Source organism: Cebus imitator, unplaced genomic scaffold, assembly GCF_001604975.1.
Source record: "Cebus imitator isolate Cc_AM_T3 unplaced genomic scaffold, Cebus_imitator-1.0 Scaffold4, whole genome shotgun sequence".
Classification (NCBI taxonomy): Eukaryota; Metazoa; Chordata; class Mammalia; order Primates; family Cebidae; genus Cebus; species Cebus imitator.
In genome coordinates, this window is record NW_016107319.1 from 10,185,340 (window position 1) to 10,207,030 (window position 21,691).

Sequence of the window (21,691 nt, forward strand, 5' to 3'; positions counted from 1 at the left end):
GACACCTAACACTAAGCTTATTTTGACACTGTTATTAAAAAGATCTAGTATTAAAAGAATAAACTTCCTCAGGGTAGAAAAAATAGTAATTTCAATCTATTGAAATGACATACACTGATAAAACACAGTCTTGTTCTTGAATATGCAATAAACAATTACTCTAATGTATGAACACTAATGAAATAATCACCCAGCTATTATAATTCTGTACATATTGAAATTTTCAGTTCAACTCTTTTCTTTTGATATAAGGGAAAATAAAATGATTGGCTTCAAATCCATTTTTAGTAACGTAAAATATGTGAGCTTTATTATATGTTAAACAAAATAAAGATAATATGACCCAAAATTTATTTATCAAAGTTACAATAAAATATTTTTGAACATATACAAAATTACAAATAACCGATGCTTTTTTTCAATAAAGGTATCTGATATGCTATTTAAACACAGGATAAAACAGAGATACATTTAATGATTTTCATCTCATTTTAAAGTCACCTTATTGAACGATACATCATGAAATCTATAGTTGTACATCTAGGAAATTTACCAATGGAGCTCTCTTCTACTGGTGTGTATATTTTAATTTGTCTCATATGGGTGTCTCTTCCATTTTGGTGATTGGCTAGAACAGCAATCTGTATCATGAATGTGCGAGTTGGCTTCTTATGATTATCAGTTAAGGGAACATGAATCCAGCCACTTGGTTCCACTAATTCAAGTTGCTGCCAAGGGAAAAAAAATCAGATTATGCTTTTATTCAATGAATGTAATTTATAATAATGAATGCATTCTATAGTAAAATTAACATTTCACTGAAAGAATGACAATATGATGATAATCACTACCAGTTATTGGTCACTTTTACCACAGTCTACTTATAGTTGCCAAGTACTTTACATGTTCCATCTTAGGAGACAAAATGAAAACAGATGTATGTGATTTTTGTTTATAGAACTTGTACAACTTATAAAACCCTAGAAAGCACATCTCTCACAACCTTTAAAAATATGTGAAGCATAGACAGCTGACTAGATACAGGTAGTATGTGCCTTCTCCATAAAGAGGAACCAGAATAGTAAGTAGACACTCATATTTTGAACAGATAATGTAGGAAAGAATGCCAGGATTCATCAGAGAAGAGATGGGAAGTACCAGAAGTAGATAAGGAGAGGGAGCTTACCCAGCCAGGAACTGACTGAGAGCCAGGAGGGGCTCCTGGATGTGGGGAAACAATAAGAGAGATATGGAGATACCTCCAGGGCTCTACACTCTGAAACAGGTTTATAGCATCTCAGTGATGAGAGAAACCCTCCACCCACTAGGGCCTTGGGCCTGACATAATAAGCTGTCTAAAGACTGTACAGAGACATTACTCCAAAAAGGAAACGCAGAATCCCACAGGCATCTGATCCTAGAGCAACCTTAGCTAGATGCCACTTTGAGAATCTAGATACTGGAGATCTAGAGACAAGCCTGCTGCTGCTGTGCTGCTCCAAGGAGGGAGAAGGGCGGCTGTGTGCTCCAATGCACCCCTGGGAGGGTCCCTACTGACCTGCTGCAGGCTTTTGTTGAGACAGACATGAGCAGACCACACTCCCCACAGCTTCTTGCCCATGCTGCTTGCCTGGGAGGAACCCACCCTCTCTGTGAGGCCCAAGGTGCCATTTTGAGAGGTTAACACTGGAGAGCACCCTGCCCTCAGGTTAAGATCGGGCTGACACAGCTGTAGCTGCTAACCTGTCAAGGAGAAAAAGGGAAACCAGGCTCTCCTATGCATATCTAGAGCAATACTCACGCCCTATAATGGGGCTGCTGTGAGACTGAGATGTGAGTGGACAACACTCCATATTGCTTTGTGCCCATGCTGCCTGCCTGAGAGGGGCGCTGCCCTCCCTGGATTCAGTCCCAACATGTAGGGCTTTGCCCCAGCTTCAGCCTGAGTAATAGGCATGGTGGCTACAGCTGCCAGTCAGTCAAGGAACGGAGAAGAGACCAAGCTCTCCTAAGAAAACTTAGGACAAGAGACTGCACTGCCACGGTGGATGTGAGACGGAGGACTAGCCTGCCCAACCCACTGCAGCTTCCAGCAACACCAACATGGACTGCCTGGGATCCAGCAGGGTTGTTCTACCATTGCTACTGCCATCACCCACACCATACCAGCTGAACAAGGGCCCGAGGACCCAAACACCTGGCCAACCACTCCCACTAGTAGCTTCTCGGCAAGCCACCTGGAGGCCAAAGGATCAGGCCTCCAGGACTCACTAACAGTAGAATAAAGGTAAGTTGCTTTGGGGCCTAAACACAGGCACACTTACTATAATACTGCCACCACTGGGGATCAAAGACTGGCTCAGATGGCAACCAAGTCCTCAGCTAAACTTCACTATAATACCAACTGATAACTGAACCCCAAGCAACCAAGGAAATCACAGGTATCATTGACCTTGTATACTGATGAAGAATTCATACAAAGATCACACTACCACAGGTGCCCACAATAGAAGCCAATGTATTTTAATTGAAAACACCCATACATCTTCAGGAAAATATTTTCCCCTACAAAAGCAATTTCAAATAGTTGAACAAGTGACTGCTAGATCAGATGTGGAGACATCAATGGAAGAAGAGAGGAAACATGAAAAAGCAGGGGAAAATCACATCTCCAAAGGACCACAACAATTGTCCAGTGACATACTACAGTCAAAAAGAATCCCCCAATTGAAAACTTACAATTAGGTTTAAAAATAAGAGAAAGAATTTTAAATTAAAAAAAAATCCACAAAATACCAGATAAATAATTCAAAATACTAACGCTTAATGAGATGAAGGAGAAATCTGAAAACCAATACAAATAAATCAGTAAATCAATTCAGGATATGAAAAATCATCATCACTGGTATTAAAGAAATGCAAATCAAAACCACATAGAGATACCATGTCATGCCAATTAGAATGGCAGTCATTAAAAATCAGGAGACAATAGATGCTGGAGAGGAAGTGGAGAAATAGGAATACTTTTACACTGTTGGTGGGAGTGTAAATTAGTTCAACCACTGTGGAAGACAGTGTGGCAACTCCTCAAATATCTAGAAATAGAAATACTATTTGACCCAGAAATCCCATTACTGTGCATATACCCAAAGGATTACAAATCATTCTATTAAAAAGACACATGCACATGTATGTTTACTGCAGCACTGTTCACAATAGCAAAGACTTGGAACCAATGCAAATGCCCATCAATGACAGGCTGCATAAAGAAAATGTGACACATCTACACCATGGACTACCATGCTGCCAGAAAAAAGGATGAGTTCATGTCCTTTGTAGGGACATGGATGAAGCTGGAAACCATCATTCTCAGCAAACTAACACAAGAGCAGAAAACCAAATACTGTATGTTCTCACTCATAAGCAGGTGTTGAAAAATGAGAACATATGGACACAGGAAGGGGAACATCATACACTGGGACCTGTTGGGGGGTAGGGAGCTAAGGAAGGGTTAGCAGGGGGTAGGGGGATAGGGAGGGATGGCATTAGGAGAAATGTGACAGGGTGATGGATGCAGCAAACCACCATGACACGTGTATACCTATATGAAAAATCTGTGCATGCTCTGTACATGTACCCCAGAACTTGAAGTGTAATAATAATAATTTAAAAAATCAAAATCATATATAGTATCTTCTCAAACCACAGTGGAATAAAGCCAGAAATCTATACCAAGAGAAACTTCAGAAACTATACAAATACATGAAAATTAAACAGTATGCTTCTGAACAATTGATGGGTCAATGAAGAAATTAAGATGGAAATAAAAAAATTTTTAAATAATGAAAACACAACACATACAGCAAAAGCAGTGCCAACAGGGAGTTTGTAGCATTAAATGTCTATATGAAAACAGTGAAAAGATCCCAAATTAACAATCTAACATCACACTTCAAGGGAAAAAGATACAAAGAAAAAAATCCAAAGACCAGAAAAAAAAAATACAAAGAATCAATAAAATAAAAAGCTGGTTTTTTTTAAAAGATAAATAAAATTGATAAACCACTAGCTATACTAAACAATAAGACAGAAGAGCCAAATAAATACAGTGATAAATGGAAAAGGACGAAGAGTGGATTAAGAAAACCCTGATACCTGAGAAATGCAAAGATCAGAGATTATTATAAAAAACCATATGCTCACAAACTAGAAGACCTAGAGTAAACTGATAAATTATTGGAAACATACCACCTCCCAATATTGAACCAGCAAGAAAACAGACTGAACAGACCAATAATAAGTAGTGAGATAAAAGCAGTAACAAAAAATATTCCAATAAAACATAACTCAAGACCAGATGGATTCACAGTTGAATTCTACCAAAATTCAAAGAAAAGCTAACACCAGTCCTCTTCAAACCATTCCAAAACATCAAGGAGGAGAGAATTCTCCCTAACTCATTCTATGAAGCCAGTGTCTCCCTGATACCAAAATCAGACAAGGACACAACAAAAACTATAGACCAATATCCCTAATAAACACAGATGCAAAAATCCTCAACAAAATACTAGCAAATCAAATCCCCACAGCACATCAAAAAGATAACAGAACAGGATCAAGTGGGATTTATCCCAGGAATGTAAGGATGGTTCAATATAAGCAAATCAATAAACATGACATACCACATAAAAAAAATTAAAGACAAAAACCATATGATCATCTCAACAGACACATAAAAGGCATTTGATAAAATGTAGCATCACTTTAACATAAAAATCCTAAACAATCTAGGAATAGAAGGAATGTATCTCAACATAATAAAGGTCATATATGACAAACCCACAGCCAAGGCCAGGTACAGTTGCTCATACCTGTAATCCTAGCACTTTGGGAGGCCAAGGAGGATGGATCACCTGAGGTCAGGAGTTCAAGACCAGCCTGGCCAACATGGTGAAACCCCGTCTCTACTTAAANAGGATTGCTTGAGCCCAGGAGTTTGGGACCAACCTGGGCAACACAGGGAGGCCCCATCTTTACAAATGCTACTATTAATACTGTTACTACTAGTAAAAAAATTAGTTGGGCGTAGTGGTGCACACCTGTAGTCCCAGCTACTTGGGAGGCTGAGGCAGAATAATCACTTGAACCCGGGAGGCAGAGGTTGCAGTGAGCCAAGATAGCACCACTGCATTCCAGCCTGGGTGACAGAGTGAGACTCTGTCTCAAAACAAACAACAAACAAACAAACCAAAATGAACAACAACAAAAAAACCCACAGCCATGAGATTTAATAGGAAAGAGTTGAAAGCATTCCCTCTAAGTACTGGAATGTGAAAAAGATGTCCAGTTTCACCACCTATTTAAAAAATAGTACCAGGTGTCCCTGTCAGAGCAATCAGGCATGAGAAAAAACAAAAACAAAAACAAGACCAGCATCCAAGTTGGAAAAGAGAACATCAAATTATCCTTTTTTGCTAATGATGTTATCTTATATCTAGAAAACCTAAAACACTCCACCAAAAGACTCTCATATTTGACAAATGAATTCAGAAAATTTTAAGATACAAAATTAATATAGAGAAATCAGTAGCATTTTCATATAACAATAATAATCTAGCCAAGGACCAAATCAAGAAGGCAATCTCATTTACAGTAGCTACCAAAAAACAAAAAACAAAAAACAAAACTTAGGAATATACTGAATGAAGGAGGTAAACAGTCTCTATAAGGAAAACTACAAAACACTGATGAAAGAAATCACAGATGACACAAACAAATGGAAGAACATCCCAAGCTCCTAAATTGGAAGAATCAATATTATTAAAATGATGATATAGCCCAAGGCAATCTATAGATTCAGTGTAATCTTTATGAAATTACCAACATCATTTTCCCCAGAATTAAGAAAAAAAATCCTAAAATTCATATAGAACCAAAAAAGGGCCCAAATAGCAAGAGCAATCTTAAGAAAACGGAATAAAGTTGGAAGTATCAAATTATTTCATTTCAAATTGTACTATAGCCGGAAGTGAAGGGGCCATACTGATGGGTGACCCCGAGAGAGGTACCGGGCCAGAGGCGAGTCCTGCGGAGTGGTAGCGCGTGCGGCCTGCGGTGTGACACCCAGCCCCTGCTAGTCTCCCATGGCCCCGTGGAGCCGAGAGGCGGTGCTGAGTCTCTATCGGGCTCTGTTGCGCCAGGGCCGACAGCTTCGCTACACTGATCGAGACTTCTACTTTGCCTCCATCCGCCGTGAATTCCGAAAACAGCAGAAGCTAGAGGACCCTGAGGCCCGGGAGAGGCAGCTGGAGAAGGGCCTGGTCTTTCTTCACGGCAAATTGGGAAGGATAATTTAGGATCCTCCAAAGGAAAGAGGACAAAGCTGCCTTCTGTAGACACTCCTGGTCTCTCCCATCCCCACCTCACAGATGCATTAAGAAGCTTCAGATGAGCAATGGCAGGCGCTAGTGAGCGCAAAGGCAAGAAGGATGACAATGGCATTGGCACGGCCATTGACTTTGTGCTCTCCAATGCCCAGCTGGTGCTGGGGGTGGGTGGAGCGGCCATGCTGGGCATCGCCACGCTGGCAGTTAAGCGGATGTATGATCGGGCGATCAGTGCCCCTACCAGCCCCACCCGCCTGAGCCATTCAGGGAAAAGGAGCTGGGAGGAACCAAACTGGATGGGCTCCCCCCGACTGCTGAACAGGGACATGAAGACAGGCCTGAGCTGGTCCCTACAGACCCTTTCCACAGACTCTTCAGCCTTTGACACAGGAGAAACTTCTTACTTACTACCGGAACCGGGCAGCCATCCCTGCTGGAGAGCAGGCTCGGGCCAAGCAAGCTGCTGTGGACATATGTGCGGAGCTCCGGAGCTTCCTGCGGGCCAAGTTGCCTGACATGCCGCTTCGGGACATGTACTTGAGTGGCAGCCTCTATGATGACCTGCAGGTGGTGACAGCTGACCACATCCAACTAATTGTGCCCCTTGTGCTAGAGCAGAACCTGTGGTCATGTATTCCCAGTGAAGACATCATCATGAATGTCCCTGGCTTTTTCCTGGTTCGTTGTGAGAATCCAGAGTACTTTCCTCGTGGGAGCAGTTACTGGGACCGCTGTGTAGTAGGGGGTTACCTCTCCCCAAAGACAGTTGCAGATACATTTGAGAAGGTAGTGGCTGGCTCCATCAATTGGCCAGCCATAGGGTCCCTCTTGGACTATGTGATCCGACCGGCTCCGCCCCCAGAAGCCCTGACACTGGAGGTGCAGTACGAGCATGACAAACATCTCGTCATTGACTTCCTGCCATCAGTGACCCTTGGTGACACAGTCTTGGTGGCCAAACCACACCGGCTAGCCCAGTATGACAACCTGTGGCGGCTGAGCCTGCGTCCTGCTGAGACGGCACGCCTGCGGGCTTTGGACCAGGCCGACTCGGGCTGCCGATCCCTGTGCCTCAAGATCCTCAAGGCCATATGCAAGTCCACCCCGGCTCTGGGCCACCTCACTGCCAGCCAGCTCACCAACATCATCCTCCACTTGGCCCAGGAGGAGGCTGACTGGTCTCCGGATATGCTGGCTGACCGTTTCCTGCAGGCCCTGAGGGGACTTATCAGCTATCTAGAGGCGGGAGTCCTGCCCAGTGCCCTAAACCCCAAGGTGAACTTATTTGCAGAACTCACCCCTGAAGAAATAGACGAACTAGGATATACTCTCTATTGCTCATTGTCTGAGCCAGAGGTGCTGCTGCAGACGTAGGGCAGGTGAAGGTCAAAGCAGGTGTCGGTGGTCAGGCCCTGGATTCTCCATTAGATACACTTGGCTACGTAGTTGGTGCCTCACAGGGTCCCTGGTGCCTCCTGTCTTGCTGATCATCACCCTGGTCACTTCATGCCCATTAGAATGACATCTCTTCTGTCTCTTGTTTTCTTACCCAACTCCTTCTATTTTCGTTACCAATCACTATGCTCCCTACTCCTCCCTGGCTCCAGGCTAATTTTTCTGAAATGAATTGAGAAGGTGGAGTGCTGGCCTGAGCTGATGGACCACTTGGTGTTTTGCGTGTTGGCCCATGTTTGCTGCCTCTGTCTGGCCTGCCTTGCCTGTTTGCCTCTTCCCGCTACGTGTCTTTTCTATCTTTTCCTCTCTCGTTCACGCCTTCTGTTTTGCTCTTGTCCCTGGAGCATATCTGCCTAATTAAGATGTTGCCTTTTAGTTGAATGTCACTGAAGAGCTGCGATTGCATGTTTCAAAGCTGAACTCTGCAGAGTGAGCGCTGAGACAGTATTTAGGGTTTCTGGGAGTGAGGCTGGTAGAAAAGCTGGCCTTTGACCCCAGTTCCTGGAAAAGAAGTCCATCCTCTCACCATTTCCTGACCCATTCATAAATGCCGAGAGCGTCTCTCATGGGAACACTGTTAATGACCCACACAGGATAAACTGGATGCAAAGTTATTTGCAGATTGAATTTCTTGGTGGCTGTCAGCAAAAGTGCAGAGTAGGGAAGCAGAGCTGGTTAAGGGCCTCATGGAGCGTTTGTGTGCCCCGTGTGTGCTCCTCATCTGTGGCTGCAGGAGTCGGACAGACAAGGATGGGGCTGCCAGGGCAGCACCTCTTCATGAATGCTGGTTTTCACCCCTTCTCCTTTTATTGCCAGTTAGGACAAGGCCTTGAAGGAACACAGCCTTAGCCATCAGTTGAGGATGAGGGAGGCTGACAGGAGGCTGAATGTCAGCTGGAAAATCCAGTCACTAGTCAGCATTTGGTGGCCATGTTTTCTCCCCAGACAGACCCTGCTTTTCTAGGATGTGGCCTTAGAGCAGGAACAGGCCCAGCACTGGCCCCTCATCCTCCAGTATCTGTGACTGGAACGTGACAGGGGTGTTTGCTGAGCTCTCCAGGCATGGCCAGAGGGCAGGTGAGCATGCGCAGACCTCTTTCCCTTGTCCTATTTCTCACCCAGCACCTGGGGAGATCGGTGCTACCAAGGAAGAGAGCACACAGATGAGACATAGGGGAGGGAGGTGAGCACTTCCTCCATTCCTCCTTGTTTCCCGCTGCTAAGATGCAGTCTTTCTTGCAAGGTAAATGGATCCAGCAGGTGGGGGGAATGTTTAATACACCATGTCCCTTTGTTATGTGTTTTTCCCTGTTTGTGGCAAGACTGATGCTGTGTCTCATCTGCCCATTTAGTATTTGTTTTCCTCCTGTCAAGTTGTTTTTTTCCTATTACTACCTCTCCATCAGTGAGGTTCTGGTGAAGCTCTCTGCAGCTGTCTCATTCCTTCTCAATGATAGGAATAGGAAATGACTCTTTAGCATTGATACCTCAGCACCCCTCTGAATTTAGGGTAGAGATTCCTGCCCCTCTTGTCACAGATTAGGAAGTTGAGAACTAGGGTTAACCTTGACTATATTTAGAGGTCTTCTTGCCTCTTTTCCCCTTAACAAGGATTACTTAATGGTGGTTCAATTTCGTTTGCATAAAGGTATTGAGAGGAAACAAAAATGATAAAGCTGAGAACCTTGAGAGAGCTCTACCCTGTCTGTTGGTCAGACTCAAAGGGCAGTTTTAAAAAAAGTCTGTATGCCTGAGTACCACCCTGGATGAATGCTTTAGAAGGTATGGGGTAAAGCCTGACTTTGAGGCTTCCAGTGTACCCATCATGTATCCATTAGCAGGGAGAGGAGAGGACTGACAGAGTATTGCAGAAGTATAGATTATTATTCATTGAGATAAATGATTTGGTTTCCCTGCCATGAGTATTTAAAAAACTTAGTTTTCCCAAGCTGGCATCTCTGACCAAATACCACATAAAACATTGGAAGGAGGCTGGGCTCAGTGGCTCATGCTTGTAATCCCAGCACCTTGGGGAGGCCAAGGTGGGTGGATCACTTGAGGTCAGGAGTTTGAGACCATCCTGGCCAACATGGCAAACCGTCTCTACTAAAAAGAAAAAAATTAGCCCGGTGTGGTGGCAGGCGCCTGTAATCCCAGCTACTTGGGAGGCTGAGGCAGGAGAATCACTTAAACCTGGGAGGTAGAGGTTGCAGTGAGCCAAGATTGTGCCACTGCACACCAGCCTGGGTGACAGAACGAGATCCTGTTTCAAAGAGAAAAAAATTGGAAAGAGAACTCAAAAAAAATAAGATTTTAAAGAGTGTTAAGTTACTTAAGTCTAATATAACTGTCATTTTAGGAAAGCAAATGAGTTTATCATCTTTCTGAAACAGCATCTCTTTCAACTGTTCGATAAAACCATAACTTTGCCATTTTACAAGCAACAACCTCTTAAGAAGACCTCAGAACTAGAAGCAGTGGGAACTCTCAGCCCTGGTCCTGGTGGGTTTGCTGACCATGACTGGGCAAGCCATTCTTTTTGCTGCCATCTTCCTCGTTATAAAATGTGGAACGTACGCAGTTGCTTTTCAGATTCTGGGATGGAAGAGAACAACATTCTGCACCTGCCCCCTTTTTTAAATCTTTGGGGAAAGCTGAGTAACCTTCCCTGATACTTTGCCTTCCTGTTCAGTAACTCTTACTTTTGCCTGAAGTAATAGCATCTTCTCCTACTTCTCCATCTAGAGATGTTTGTGTGTGTGCCATCAAGGTTAGCAAACCTTATACTTAGCCTAACACTTAAAAAATGCACTCATCTTAAACCTAATCAATTCCAGAGTTTATTTTGCTTCTCCTGTGTTGCCCTTCCTAAAAAATGAGTTCAGGACGACAGTACTTTTTTCTTTACATGCTTGGCTGTGACTTTAAATTTTATTTAAATAAAGGAAAGAAATGTTGAAGCTCAAAAAAAAAAAAAATTGTACTATAAAGCTATAGTAACCAAAGCAGCATGGTACTAGCATAAAACAGACATACAGGCCAGGCATGGTGGCTCAGGCCTGTAATCCTAGCACTTTTGGAGGCCAAGGCAAGCAGAGCAGGAGGTTAGGAGTTCAAGACTAGCCTGGCCAACATGGTGAAGCCCTGTCTCCATTAAAGATACCAAAAAATTAGCTGGGTGTGGTGGCGCATGCCTGTAATCCCAGCTACTTGGGCAGCTGACACAGGAGAATCACTTGAACCCGGGAGGTGGAGGTTGCAATAAGCCGAGATCACATCATTGCACTCCAGCCTGGGCAACAAGGTGAGATTCCATCCTATGTAACAAACTTGCATGTTCTGTACATGTACCCCAGAACTTAAAGTATAATAAGTAATTTTTTTAAAAAATTAAAATTAAAAATATTTAAAAAAAAGAAAAAAGAAAATTACCAAGTACCAAATAGATAGCTAAGAGCATAACTTATGTAGCATATCAAACAATTTGTTCTTTTTCAAAGTTCAGTCTCACTAGTAGTTACAAAAATTTATATAAATTAAAAAGCTATTTTCTTACTTACCAAATGGTATATATATTTTTAAATAATAGTCTCCAAGGTTGGGGAATCTACATATTGGTAAAATCATTTTGAGGAGGAATTTGGCAATCGTATAAACAGTGTAAAATTATTAACATCCTTTAATCCAAATACTATATTTCTAAGAATTTATCTTGTTATTTATCTCATGGAAGTAATCCTAAATTAGGATAATGACTTAAGCAGAAAATTATAATCTTGTCATTATCTCGTATAGTGAAAAACTGGAAATACCTTAAATGTTCTATGTTAGTGCCTGGTTAAATAAACTATGGTGCATTAAAAAAAAAAAAATACACACATAGATCAACGGAACAGAATAGAGAACCAGAAATAAGGCCACATACCTACAACCAGCTGATCTTTGACAAAGCATACAAAAACATAAATTGGAAAATGGGCACCCTATTAATGGTGCTGGGAAAATTGGACAGCTATATGCAGAAGAATAAAACTAAACCCATATCTCTCACCATATACAAAAATTAACTGATGACAGAATAAAGACTTAAATGTAAGACCTTGAACTGCAAAAATTCCGTAAGAAAATCTAAGACAAACTCTTCTGGACATTGGCCTAGGCCAAGAATGTATGACTAAGTCCTCAAAAGGAAGCAAAACAAAAACAAAAATAGACAAAGGGACTTAGTTAGACTAACAAAAGCTTCTGCACAGAAAAAGAAACAATCAACAGAGTAAATAGACAACCCACAGATTGGGAAAAAATATTTGCAAACTATGCATTCAACAAAGGGCTAAGAACCAGAATCTACAAGAAACTGAAACAGCTCAACAAGAAAAAAACAAATAACCCTATTAAAAAGGGGGCAAAGTACATGAATAGATATTTTTCAAAAGATTACAAGCAGCCAACAAACATATGAAAAAATGCTCAATATCACTAATCATCAGAAAAATGCAAATTAAGACCACAAAAAAATACCATTTTACATCAGTCAGAAGGACTATTATTAAAAAGTCTAAAAACAACAGATGTTGGAGACAATGCAGAGAAAAGGGAATGCTTACACACTGTTGGTGGAATGTAAATGAGTACAACCTTTATGGAAAACAGTACGGAGATTTCTCAGAGAACTAAAAAAAGGAACTATCATTTGATCCAGCATCCCACTACTGGTTATCTACCCAAAGGAAAATAAATAATTATATCAAAAATTAACCTGCACTCATATGTTTATTGTAGCATTATTCTCAATAGCAAAGATATGGAATAAACTAAGTGTCCATCAGTGGAGTCTTAGATATGTATACATACACACACACACACACACACACACACACACACACACCATGGAATACTACTTAGCTATAAAAAAAAAAAGAATAAAATCATGTCTTTTAAAGAAACATAGATGGAACTAGAGGTTTTTATCCTAAGTAAAGTAACACAGAAACAGAAAATAAAATAGCACATGTTCTCACTTATAAGTGGGAGTTAAACAATGAGTATACATGCACAGGGTGGTGTATTAATAGATACTGAAGCCTACAAATCATAGGAGGGGAGTGAGGGTTGAACAATTACCTATTAGGTACAATGTCCACATGATGGGTAGACTAAAAGCCCAGACTTCACCCCTACTCAGTGTATATATGTAGAAATCTGCCCTTGTGTATACTAAATATATTTTTAAAATTTAATGAAAAAAATGTGAAATGCTTTTTTTATAAATTAAAAAAAACATATAAATTTAAACATTACACATCATACAGACTGTTCATACAAACAAAAGTAAGTGACATGGAAAATAACAGTGAAATGCTACTACTGCTACCAACAAAAGAACACATAATTCTGGTTTTCTATGTTCAGAAATACAAAATGCTACTCAATAAATAATACTGGTTTTAGTGTCAACAGAATGGGCTTGAGTGACAATTCCACATCTGATAAACAATTAGAATTTAAGCATATTACCTAACCACCCTTAATTATATCATTTGTAAAAGTAGGAATGATATCATCTATCTCATAGGGATATTGGAACGATCATATAATTTATATAAAGAAGCAAGCATATTTGACATGTAATAAGTATTCAATAATTTTTTAACCAAAAGACATAAAAGTTGTCTTCCCAAATAACTACAGCACTTGAAATATCATGGCATGCTATAAAATCTTACAATTTTCTTAAGATGGACTATCCTTAATTTTAAATGAGATTATTGAGATAATGCCACTTCCTTGAGGGAGTTCCTTGATATTTTGGAAAAATCACATGTATTCATTAGTCATTTTCTTCCAGAATATAATTAGTCCCTGGAAACAAATCAGAACTCTCAGAAGAAGCACTACTCTTTTCAAGCCATTAAGGTAAAATATGCTAAGTATACAACATAGTACCTAAAAAAGTTGTACTGCTGTTAAAATGTCTAATGTAGCCAGAGAGTAACTACATAGGTTCTGACAATAACATTGACTGACATTCAATAATGAGTGGGCAACTTTCCATACAAAACAAGAACACAGAAAAGGGCTAAGCAATTTCTTATTTACAAACATAGTCCCTTGAGGTAGTTCTGTAACATCTAATATATACAACTGCTCCCATCATTAAAAAATGGTATACTTTCACAAAACTCACTCTCTTCTATAAGGAAGAATTAGACATATATAAATGTATACAGCCAACAGAAAACCATGCTGCTACAAGGAGGAAAAAAAAAATCTAACACTGTGCATCTGGTATATTTTGTTTCAAGGACCATGCCAAATACTGGTCCTGGGTTACATGCACAGGGCCCTGGGTTACAAGCACAATACTGAGCAGCCATTGGGGCAGACACTGAGCTAGCTTCAGGAGTTTTTTTTTCATACCCCAGTGGCACCTGGAATGCCAGCAAAATAGAACTGTTCACTCACCTGAAAACAGGGCTGAAGCCAGGAAGCCAAGCAGTCTAGCTCAGTGGATCCCATACCTATGGAGCCCAGCAGGTAAGATCCACTGGCTTGAAACTCTAACTGCAAGCACTGCAGTCTGAAGTCAACCTGGGATGCACCAGCTAGGTGGTGGGGAGGGGCATCTGCCATTACTGAGGCTTGAGTAGGCGGTTTTCCCCTCACAGTATAAACAAAGCTGCGAAGGAGTTCGAGCTGGGCAGAGCCCACTGCAGCTCAGCAAAGCCACCTTAGCCAGACTGTCTTTCTACATTCCTTCTACCTGGGCACAGCATCTCTAAAAGAAAGGCAGCAGCTCCAGTCAGGGGCTTATAGATCAAGCTCTAATCTCCCTGGGACAGAGTACCTGAGGGAAGGGGCGGCTGTGGATGCAGCTTCAGCAGACTTAAACGTTCTTGCTTGCCAGCTCTGAAGAGAGCAGGGGATCTCCCAGCATAGTGCTCGAGCTCTGCTAAGGGACTGACTGCCTCCTCAAGTGGGTCCCTGACCCCTGTGCCTCCTGACTAGGAGACATCTCCCAACAGAGGTTGATAGATACCTCATACAGGAGAGCTCCAGTTGGCATCTGGCTGGTGCCCCTCTGGGACAAAGTTTCCAGGGGAAGAAGCAGGCAGCAATCCTTGCTGTTCTGCAGCCTCTGCTGGTGATACAGACAGAGTGCGGAGTGGACTTTCAGCAAGCTCTAGTGGACCTGTAGCAGAGGGGCCTGACTGTTACAAGGAAAACTAACAAAAAGAAAAAAATACCATCAACATCAACAAAAAGGACATCCACATGGGAACTCCATCCAAAGCTTACCAATATCAAAGACCAAAGGTAGATAAATCCACAAAGATGAGGAAAAACCAGTGAAAAAGGCTAAGAATTCAAAAAACCAGAACCATTTAACAATATGGATTCTCTTTTCCTCAAACCCCTTACTTCAAACAACTTTTACCTCTACCCCATCCTTTCTATAGTCATACTCAATCATAAATGACAGCTACAAAATTGCTGAAATCTTGACTTCAAATATCCTATCTCTACAGCCTTTTAATATATCAGCTTTCTCGGGCTGGTCCGTGAGCAGTGGTAATATATCAGCTTTCTCTTGTGATCCCACTGTAATATCAACTTTATCAAAAGTGCTAACTTATTGATTCCATTGACTTTTTACTGTTCATTAGCTTATTCAATATCATCAATTTCCTCTTTATGTCAATGATATCCCAAAGGTCATTATAATAATCAACCCTCTTACCCACTTAAATCCAATGTCCCTTTTACTGTTTTACCTTTTCCTGAGTTGCAGCACAATTCTGGTTAAACCCAACTATCTGCCTATTCTGCATCTATTGGAGAAATATAACCATACTGATTGTTCTCACTTTAGATCCAAGACAACTAATTTCAAGTGCATATTTAGCACTATACAAAATTCCTACTATATTCCCTTAGAAAATTTGCTTTCCCACTGTCTCTGGGATAGCTATTTTTGAGCTTCTCTTCAAATCCTAATAACTATTCTAATTTCTCTCTAAGTTGAGGGCATTTTATTTCACTAAGAAAACATGATCAACCTGAAAAAGAATATCATCATCTCATAGGCTGTTATAAAGTAGTTAAGCTGTCCCTTTACCTATGTGAAAAGACTAAACCTACGTTTGATTGGTGTACCTGAAAATGACAGGGAGAATGGAACCAAGTTGGAAAAGACTCTTCAGGATATTATCCAGAAGAACTTCCCCAAAATAGCAAGAGAGGCAAACATTCAAATTCAGGAAATACAGAGAACACCACAAAGATACTCCTCGAAAAGAACAACCACAAAACACATAATTGTCAGATTCACCAAGGTTTAAATGAAGGAAAAAATGTGAAGGGTAGCCAGAGAAAAAGGTTGGGTTAACCACAAAGAGAAGCCCATCAGACTAACAGCAGATCTCTTGGAAGAAATGGCAGAAACCCTAGAAACCAGAAGAGAATGGGGGCCAATAGCCAACATTCTTAAAGAAAAGAATTTTCAACCCAGAATTTCATATTCAGCCAAATTAATCTCCAAAAGAAAAGGAGAAATAAAATCATTTACAGACAAGCAAATGCTGAGAGATTTTGTCACCACCAGCCTGCCTTGTAAGAGCTCCTTAAGGAAGCACTAAACATGGAAAAAAAATCAGTACCAGCCACTGAAAAAATGTACCAAATTGTAAAGCCCATCGATGGATGCTATGAAAAAACTGTATCAACTAATGGGCAAAATTACCAGCTAGCATCAAAAGGACAGGAACAAATTCACATATAACAATATTAACCTTAAATGTAAATGGGCTAAATGCCCCAATTAAAAGACATAGACTGGCAAACTGAATAAAGACTCAAGATCCATTGGTGTGCTGTATTCAGGAGACACATCTCATGTGGCAAGACACACATAGGCTCAAAATAAAGGGATAAAGAAATATTTACCAAGCAAATGGAAAACAAAAACAAAAAGCAAGGGTTGCAATCCTAGTTTCTGATAAAAAAGACTTTGAAACAACAGAGATCAAAAAGACAAAGAGGGCATTACATAAGGGTAAAGGGATCAATGCAACAAAAAGAGCTAACTATCCTAAATATATATGAACCCAATACAGGAGTACCCAGATTCATAAAGAAAGTTCTTAATGACCTACAAAGACACTTAGACTCCCACACAACAGTAGTGGGAGACTCTAACACCCCAATGGCAATATTAGACAGATCAACAAGACAGAAAATTAACAAGGATATTCAGGACTTGAACTCAGCTCTGGACCAAATGGACCTAATAGACATCTGCAGAACTCTACATCCCAAATTGACAGAATATATATTCTTCACAGCAACACATCACACTTATTCTAGGGTTGATCACATAATTGGAAGTAAAACATTCCTCAGCAAATGCAAAAGAACAAAAATCATTAACAAATAGTCTCTCATACCACAGTGCAATCAAATAACTCAGGATTAAGAAACTCACTCAGAATTGCAAAACTACATGGAAACTGAACAACCTACTTCTGAATGATTACTGGGTAAATGGATAAATTCCTGGACACATACACCCTCCCAAGACTAAACCAGAAAGAAGTCAAATCCCTGAATAAACCAATAATAAGCTCTGAAATTGAGGCAGTAATTAATAGCCTACCAACTAAAAAAAGCCTAGGACCAGACAAATTCACAGCCCAATTCTACCAGAAGTACAAAGACGAGCTGGTACCATTCCTTCTGAAACTATTCCAAAAAATAGAAAAAGAGGAACTCCTCCCTAACTCATTTTATAGGCCAGCATCATCCTGATATCAAAAGCTGGTAGAGACAAAAAAAAAAAAAAAAAGAAAAAGAAAATTTCAAGCCAATATCCCTGATTAACATGTATGCAAAAATCCTCAATAAAATACTGGCAAACCAAAACCAGCAACACATCCAAAAGCTTATCCACCACAATCACGTTGGCTTCATCCCTGGGATGCATGGCTAGTTCAACATATGCAAATCAATAAACATAATCAATTACATAAACAGAACTATGATAAAAACCAAATGATTATCTCAATAGATGCAGAAAAGGTATTTGATAAAATTCAACACTCCTTCATGCTAAAAACTCGCAATAAACTAGGTATTGATGGAATGTATCTCAACATAATAAGCTATTTATGACAAACCCACAGCCAACATCATACTGAATGGGAAAAGCTGAACGCATTCCCTTTGAAAGCCGGCACAAGACAAGGATGTTCTCTCTCACCACTCCTAATCAACATAGTATTGGAAGTTCTGGCCACGACAATCAGGCAAGAGAAAGAAATAAAGGGTATTTAAATAGGAAGAGTGGAAGTCAAATTGTCTCTCCTTAGAGATGACATGATTATGTATTTAGAAAACTCCCATTGTCCGCCAGGTGCAGTGGCTCACACCTGTAATCCCAGCACTTTGGGAGGCTGAGGAGGGTGGATCACAAGGACAGGAGATCAAGACCATCTTGGCTAACATGGTGAAACCCCGTCTCTACTAAAAATACAAAAATATTAGCCAGGCATGGTGGTGGGTGCCTGTAGTCCCAGCTACTCAGGAGGCTGAGGCAGTAGAATCGCTTGGACCCAGGAGGCGGAGGTTGCCGTAAACTGAGATCACACCACTGCATTCCAGCCTGGGTAAAAGTGAGACTTTGTTTCAAAACAAAACAAAATAAAAATCCCATCGTCTCAGCCCAAAATCTCCTTAAGCTGATAAACAACTTCTGCAACATCTCAGGATACAAAATCAATGTGCAAAATCACAAGCATTCCTATGCACCAATAATAGAGAGAAAGCCAAATCATAAGTGAACTCTAGAAAATCTAGAAGAAATGAATTTTCACAATTCCATCTCTGTATTCTGTAATCAGAATTCCATTCTGTGAATTGTAGCAATTTCACAATTGCTACAAAGAGAATAAAATATCTAGGAATACAACTTACAAGGGATGTGAAGAGCCTCTTCAAGGAGAACTACAAATCACTGTTCAAGAAAATAAGAGAAGACAAAAGCAAATAGAAAAACATTCATGGAATAGGAAGAACCAGTATCATGAAAATATCCATACTGCTCAAAGTAATTTATAGATTCAATGCTCTCCCAATCAAGCTACCATTGACTTTCTTCACAGAATTAAGAAAAAACTAATTTAAATTTCATATGGAACCAAAAAAGAGCTCACATAGCCAAGACAATCCTAAGCAAAAAGAACAAAGTGGGAGGCATCAGGCTACCTGACTTTAAACTATACTACAAGGCTACTGTAACCAAAAGAGCACGGTACTGGTACCAAAACAAATATATAGACTAATGGAACAGAACAGAGGCCTCAGAAATAATGCCACATATCTAAAACCATCTGATCTTTGACAAACCTAACAGAAACAAGCAATGGGAAAAGGATTCCCTATTTAATAAATAGTGTTGGCAGAATTAGCTAGCCATATGCAGAAAACTGAAACTGGACCCCTTCCTCATGCCTTATACAAAAAAATAACTCAAGATAGATTAAAGATTTAAATGGGAAGACCTAAAACCATAAAAACCCTAGAAGAAAACCTAGGTAATATCATTCAGAACATACGCATGGGCAAAGACTTCATGACTAAAACACGAAAAGCAATGACAACAAAAGCCAAAATTGACAAATGAAATCTAATTAAACTAAAGAGCTTCTACACAGCAAAAGAAACTATCATCAGAATGAGTAGGCAACCTACAGAACGGGAAAAAATTTTTGCAATCTATCCACCCAATGAAGGGCTAATATACAGAATCTACAAAGAACTTAAATTTACAAGGAAAAAAACAACCCCATCAAAAAGTCAGTGAAGGATATGAACAGACACTTCTTAAAAGAAGACATTTATGCAGCCAACAAACATATGGAAAAAAAGTTCATCATCACTGGTCATTAGAGAAATGCAAATCAAAACCACAATGAGATACCATCTCATGCCAGTTAGAATGGCGATCATTAAAAAGTCAGGAAACAACAGATGCTGGAAAGGATGTAGAGAAATAGAAACACTTTTACACTGTTGGTGGGAGTATAAATTATTTCAAACATTGTAGAAGACAGTGTGGCAACTCCTCAAGGATCTAGAACCATAAATACCATTTGACCCCAGCAATCCCATTACTGGGTATATACCCAAAGGATTGTAAATCATTCTACTATAAAGACACATGCACATGTATGTTTATTGCAGCACTGTTGAAAATAGCAAAGACTTGGAACTGACCCAAATGCCCATCAATGGTGGATAAAGAAAATGTGGCACATATACACCATGGAATACTACACAGCCATAAGAAAGGATGAGTTCATGTCCTTTGCAGGGACATGGATAAAGCTGGAAACCACCATTCTCAGAAAACTGATACAAGAAGAGAAAACCAAACACTGCATGTTCTCATTCATAAGTGGGAGCTGAACAATGAGAATACATGGAGACAGGGAGGGGAACATCACACACCGGGGCCTGTCAGGGGTAGGGAGCCAGGGGAGGGATAGCATTAGCAGAAATACCTAATGTAGATGATGGGTTGATGGGTGCAGCAAACCACATGGCATGTGTATACCTATGTAACAAACCTGCATGTTCAGCACATGCATTTCAAAACTTAAAGTATAAAAACACCCCCACAAAAAAATGTAAACTAAAACCCTTTCTCAATCCTACATCCTATTCCATTATTGTCCTAATTCTCTGTTCCCCTTCACAGCAAAACTCCTTGAAAAGTTGTAATCAATTTTATTTTTTATTTTTAGAGATAGGGTCTCACTCTGTCATTCAGGCTGGAATGCAGTGGCATAACCACAGCTCACTGCAGCATCAAACTCTTGGGCTCAAGCAATTATCCCGCCTTGCCCTGCCAGAGTGCTAGGATTACAAATGTGAGCCTCTCCACCCAGCTGAAAAGTTGTAGTCAATATATTCATTTTTCACCACTATTCCAATGCGAATTTTGTCCCCACCACTGAAATCAATCTTGTCAAAGTCACCAGTGACCCACACCGTGCCAAATAAATTCCCTCTATTTGATAAAAAGGAGGCAATTATTGTAAAATACATTTTATTTAAGATGAGCTTGAATAAGCCTATTCACATTTTAAATTTTAAGGCTTTAAAACATTTACATAATATTTTAAATATATAGTTTTGTACACAAAATATGTGACATGGTTTACTAAAGATAGAAGATTGTAAATAATAGAGAATATAACTGGTAACACAGTAAAGATAAATATATTTAAAGGCTAAGGAAGTTAAGTCTTACTAATGCTAAGCTAGATAAAATACCTGAAATTGTATGCTTAAAAATACATCTATCTTATATCCCAATCTATAGATTCAATGCAATCTCTATCAAAACTTTAATGACTTCTTTTGCAGAAATAGAAATACCTATTTTAAAATTCATAGAATTAAGGGACCTCCAAATAGCAAAAACAATCTTGATAAACATAAACAAAGCTGGAAGACTCACACTTTCTGATTTTAAAACTTTCTATAATGCTGCAGTAATCAAAACAGTGTGGTAGTGGCATAAAGACAGACATAAACCCAGAGAACAGAATAGAAAGACCAGAAATAAACTCTCATATATATGGTCAAATGATTTCTGACAAAGGTTTCAAAGCCATTAAATGGAAAAGGACAGGTTCTTCAACAAACTGTACTGGAAAAACAAGATATCCATATGCAAAATAATTAAGTTGAACCTTTATCTGAAACCATATACAAAAGTTAACTCAAAATGGATCAAAGACCTAAATTTAAGACCTAAAAGTATAAAACTCTTAAAAGAAAACACA

General features: G+C 40.0%; 2 protein-coding genes across 2 annotated transcripts in view; one reads left to right on the forward strand and one right to left on the reverse strand.

Moving 5' to 3' along the window:
* Positions 1–245: 245 nt before the first annotated feature.
* The window catches only part of ANAPC10 (anaphase promoting complex subunit 10), a 126,997-nt gene continuing 105,551 nt past the window's right edge, over positions 246–21,691 (reverse strand). The window contains exon 5 of the mRNA XM_017534587.2: positions 246–728. Coding sequence (XP_017390076.1) covers positions 498–728 — 231 coding nt within the window. The 3' untranslated portion in view covers positions 246–497. The remainder of the gene's footprint in view (positions 729–21,691) is intronic.
* On the forward strand, positions 6,004–9,572 carry MIEF1 (mitochondrial elongation factor 1). The gene is given in 2 exon segments (XM_017534621.2): positions 6,004–6,771; positions 6,773–9,572. Coding segments are annotated over 2 exon segments (1,305 nt in total). The 5' UTR covers positions 6,004–6,454; the 3' UTR covers positions 7,761–9,572.